This window comes from Tachypleus tridentatus, chromosome 6, assembly GCF_004210375.1.
Source record: "Tachypleus tridentatus isolate NWPU-2018 chromosome 6, ASM421037v1, whole genome shotgun sequence".
In the NCBI taxonomy this organism is placed as follows: Eukaryota; Metazoa; Arthropoda; class Merostomata; order Xiphosura; family Limulidae; genus Tachypleus; species Tachypleus tridentatus.
The window spans coordinates 153191884-153195920 of NC_134830.1; the positions used below are offsets into that span (position 1 = coordinate 153191884).

The 4037-nt window shown below is 35.0% G+C and overlaps 1 protein-coding gene across 1 annotated transcript; it reads right to left on the reverse strand.

Moving 5' to 3' along the window:
- Positions 1 to 453: 453 nt before the first annotated feature.
- LOC143251791 (RNA pseudouridylate synthase domain-containing protein 1-like) lies at positions 454 to 1107 on the reverse strand. Its single transcript, XM_076503035.1, has one exon. The coding sequence runs from the start codon at positions 1105 to 1107 to the stop codon at positions 454 to 456; it is 654 nt and encodes a 217-aa protein (XP_076359150.1).
- Positions 1108 to 4037: the final 2930 nt, after the last annotated feature.

The following is a 4037-nucleotide window of genomic DNA, read 5'->3' on the forward strand; positions in this document are numbered from 1 at the left end:
TCGATTTTATTTTCTGAACCACTTGTCTTTAGTAAATTATTAAAGTCACCTTCAAACATGGTATGTAGTTACTTTATTGTCTGAACTGAATATAATACACTTTCTGAGATATTTGTGATATGCAACTTTTTGTGTGTTTGTCACAAGAACAATTTATAGTCAAAAGAACTGTTGTAACTAAAACAATAAATACCTTCTTGAACATGACTGGTCTAATATATTTGTGTAAGATAAATATTGTAAAATTTAATTTCAACATTATCATTACAAAAAAAAAATTTTTTTTGTGGTCTAAATTGTGATTCATATATGTTATCATAAGATTTTTAAAATGTCACTGTTGGGAAACTTGGAAAAAACACAAAAGTCCAGTTTATTGAGTGTTTCTAAAGGTATCCACTTGTTTTTTGGATCATCTTCAGAAAATGGATCGTGGTAGACACATCTACAAATTCAGGCTTGGCAAACCAAACCAAACGATAGGCAGCGCAGGAACATTCGATGAGGGGTCAGGTCTCGACGATTACTATGCGTGTAGTCACCAACAACAGTGTGGCCAATGAAATTACAGTGAACACGGAGCTGATGTCGCCTGCCAGTTATCGGTTTTAACAAAACTTTGGTTGCAGGAGAATTGGCATACAGCCCTCTCTGAAGAACAATAATTTGTGTTACTGCTTTTCTGGGAAAACTACAATATCCTTTATCTTCTGTGCACATGCAATGTGTAAAGTGCTCTCTTGAATCTTTTCCAATTCCTTTGTTAATTACTGTATATTCTTGGTCAACATGTCCACGCGAAAAGTCCAAGATAGTACTTGTAAAGGCCAAACGATTCTTGAAGACTAGCATAGCTTCTTTGGCAGCTTCCTTTGTTAGAGCAATAGCTAACACACCACTAGTTGAATAATCAAGTCTGTGACAAAAGTGGAAGCTATGGACAAGATTCTTATTAACTAAATGTGGGAAGCGGCTCTTAAGCTGATTTTCAACACTTACAGGTAATTCTGGCATTTCTTCATCTTTGTCAGTATTGATAGCAATGTCATGTCTTTTATTCACAATTATGAAAGACTGGCTTATGTGAAGAATAGCAATATCCTCCATTTTTGGTTTTTTACACCTTCCTATAGTAATTTTTGTTATATAGACCAGCATATATCGGAAATAAACGTTCAATTGAAATTTTAAAAATTTCATAAGCATTATTAGTCGGCCCAGGCCAACAGTTTTATGATCCAACATTAGCAAACTTAACTACCTTATAAAATTATAAATAGTAACACTATGACTACTAGCATCAGTGTTACTCGATGAACTATATTAGTGTTAGGCCTACAATAATAACCATCACATCTTGGTTATGTGTCATAACTTTTTAACTCGCATGCCTATGTATTAATTAAATCTCTAATCGTGTACGTTTTTAATAATTGTTAAATTAGACAGTTATAAAACTTGTTAAGTTTTACAATTACCGATACATTTTTATTAAAAACACCGATTACACTTACGGTTACAGGATAAAACGCATCACACACTTTTGTTCGAAAACCTAACGCCATGTTTTGGGTAAATAATTGACAGAAACAGACTATTTTCCTTTGTTGGCAACATTGAAACTTATGAGTATTATTTTTTTTTCATTCTTGTCCTGAAAAAAATATATATCAAATTTGAAAAGAGAAAAGTTGTTTATAACATCGTTGATAAATAAAATAGCAGTTTTTCTTCTTCCCTTGGCTTGTATTTTTAACAAAAACACTTTATTTGTGTAATAAGACAGGTTTCAACACTGCGGATTACTTAAAGTAAACTAGAACAGTTGTTTAGAATTAAGCACAAAGCTACACAATGGGCTATCTGTGCTCTGCCCACTACGGGTATCGAAACTCGGATTTTAGCGTGCAAGTCCGCAGACATACCGCTGAGCCACTGGGGGGCAACTAGAACAGACTTGTAACATTTAACTGATTTTCATACATATGATATGTTTTCTACGTGCTTCAGTGATACAGGAATATTTCGTTTCGTTAGTTTTTTCGCAGTTTTAGCATAAATACACAGTGCAGAAAGTATTCGATATTATATAATTTTACTTGTTTTGTTCTCTATAGTAGACAATGCCTACGAGAAGGTATTGCATTAACACATAACGCCCGGATTAAAGGAATAGCACTTTAATATCCTTTGTTGGCAGAGTTGACAATGCGTAAATGCTGTAGCTAACCAGTTATGTGAGAGGGCAAAGGTAAAGAGGCGACGCCATCAGCTGGATAAAGAAACTGGGCTTACATGCTGAATTCATGTAGGCTTCCTTGGTTCATTTCTACTTGATTTTCATCATGATTAATCCAGAAGAAATCAGAGACGTCAATGGGCACTTGCACATGGGGCCCATGCCCCCGATTGTATTTGACAGTATCACCCAACATGAAGTTGGCGTCTTTAAAAATCAGCATAATGAAACGCCGAAAATTCTCGCGCCTATTGGTTCGAGCCCCAAACCTTTTAAGCATCTAGAAACTCTTTTCGAAAACATTCATCTTGAGGAACAGAAAGCTGACGAATTATTTGCTGACCCAGTAAAAGTAATTACTTACTTATCAATGCGTAGTGACAGATTTTTGCTTCTAAATAACATTTTTATTTCACTATCCTTCGGAATACTCTTCTTATTTCCTGACTATATTCGCTGTTATTAGCACGTCTAATTGTTTGACTGTAACGTGGTCGTGGGCTGACTTTCAAACAGGCCGAGTGGGTTGTTTCGGCTTAGCCGTTGGAGGTTCGACTAATACCACCTGCTGTAACATTAAATATTTATTTGAAGTGACGATGCAGTGGGCGAATGGAGCACACAGGTACTAGCTGTACACTTTACAGTTAAACAAAGATACTAGAGACTGAGACTTCCAATAACACTTTTATTTAAGTCATCAAACACTTAATATTTACACACATATATACACTGCTGGCCAAAATCTTAAGGCTTATTTGTTTTTATCCAGTGTAAGACAGGAGATGTTAGTGGGAGATGTTGACAACGCTAATGCTTGAACGCAAATGACTAAATTTCGTTACGTGTTTACTGATTAACACTTCGTTTCAGCATGGTCTTAAACTTTTGACCAGCTAGTATTTAGACTAATTTCATAATGTTCACATTTACCCTATTAAATGCTAAAATAGTTTTTTATTTTTATCTTCCCTCTTCTTATTTTCATCTTTTAAAGCTCCACTCAAATAAGTGGTTGAGTCTGACAACGCAAAATGCATATTTATTCTTTATGTTCATTGGCCTTAAGATTTTGGCCAGCAGTGTATATACAATTTATCTTTATTCATGTTTATAATACGTTATCATTTTAATTCTATTCACATGATGACTGATGTTTAAGAAAAAATGGCATTATAATACAAAGAGCTTGGGCATGAAAAGGAGTTTTTACTAACGGTGAGATATATCTTTCCTTCCTCTTGATAAGTTCGGACTGCTTGCTAGATTTCTGAAGATTTTATATATCTTGGCATCTGTTCTAGAAGGGAGAAATTGTTGGCTTAATTCGAGTACCACGGTGTCAGCTGACTTCCTGTTTGTGATTTCTCAAGTTCTTTAATTACCAATAGTTCATACTGTCGTGTTATCAAATGGTCAATGTTTCTCTCTTGTCTACGAACTTCTAAGCCTGTTAGTTAATTATCTTAGAAATAATAGCCCATACTGTAGCGTTCGTTCATCATCCAAAGTTCTTCTTGGTTTCAAGTTTAATAATGACTTGCTGTTGGCTGCACTTGATGAAGACTGTGCTGTAACAGTTGAAGAACTGGCATAGAAGCTTAATTCAACCCATTCAACAGTTCAGCGTCATCTGTAACAGCTTGAAAAGTGTCAAAACTTGGAAAATGGGTTCCTATGATTTGACAGAAGCCAACCTTAGAGTAAGAGTGGACATTTGCACTTCTCTGCACTCTCGTAAACGTAACTCACCTTTTTGGACAGGTTAGTGACTAGAAATGACATATGGATATTTTAT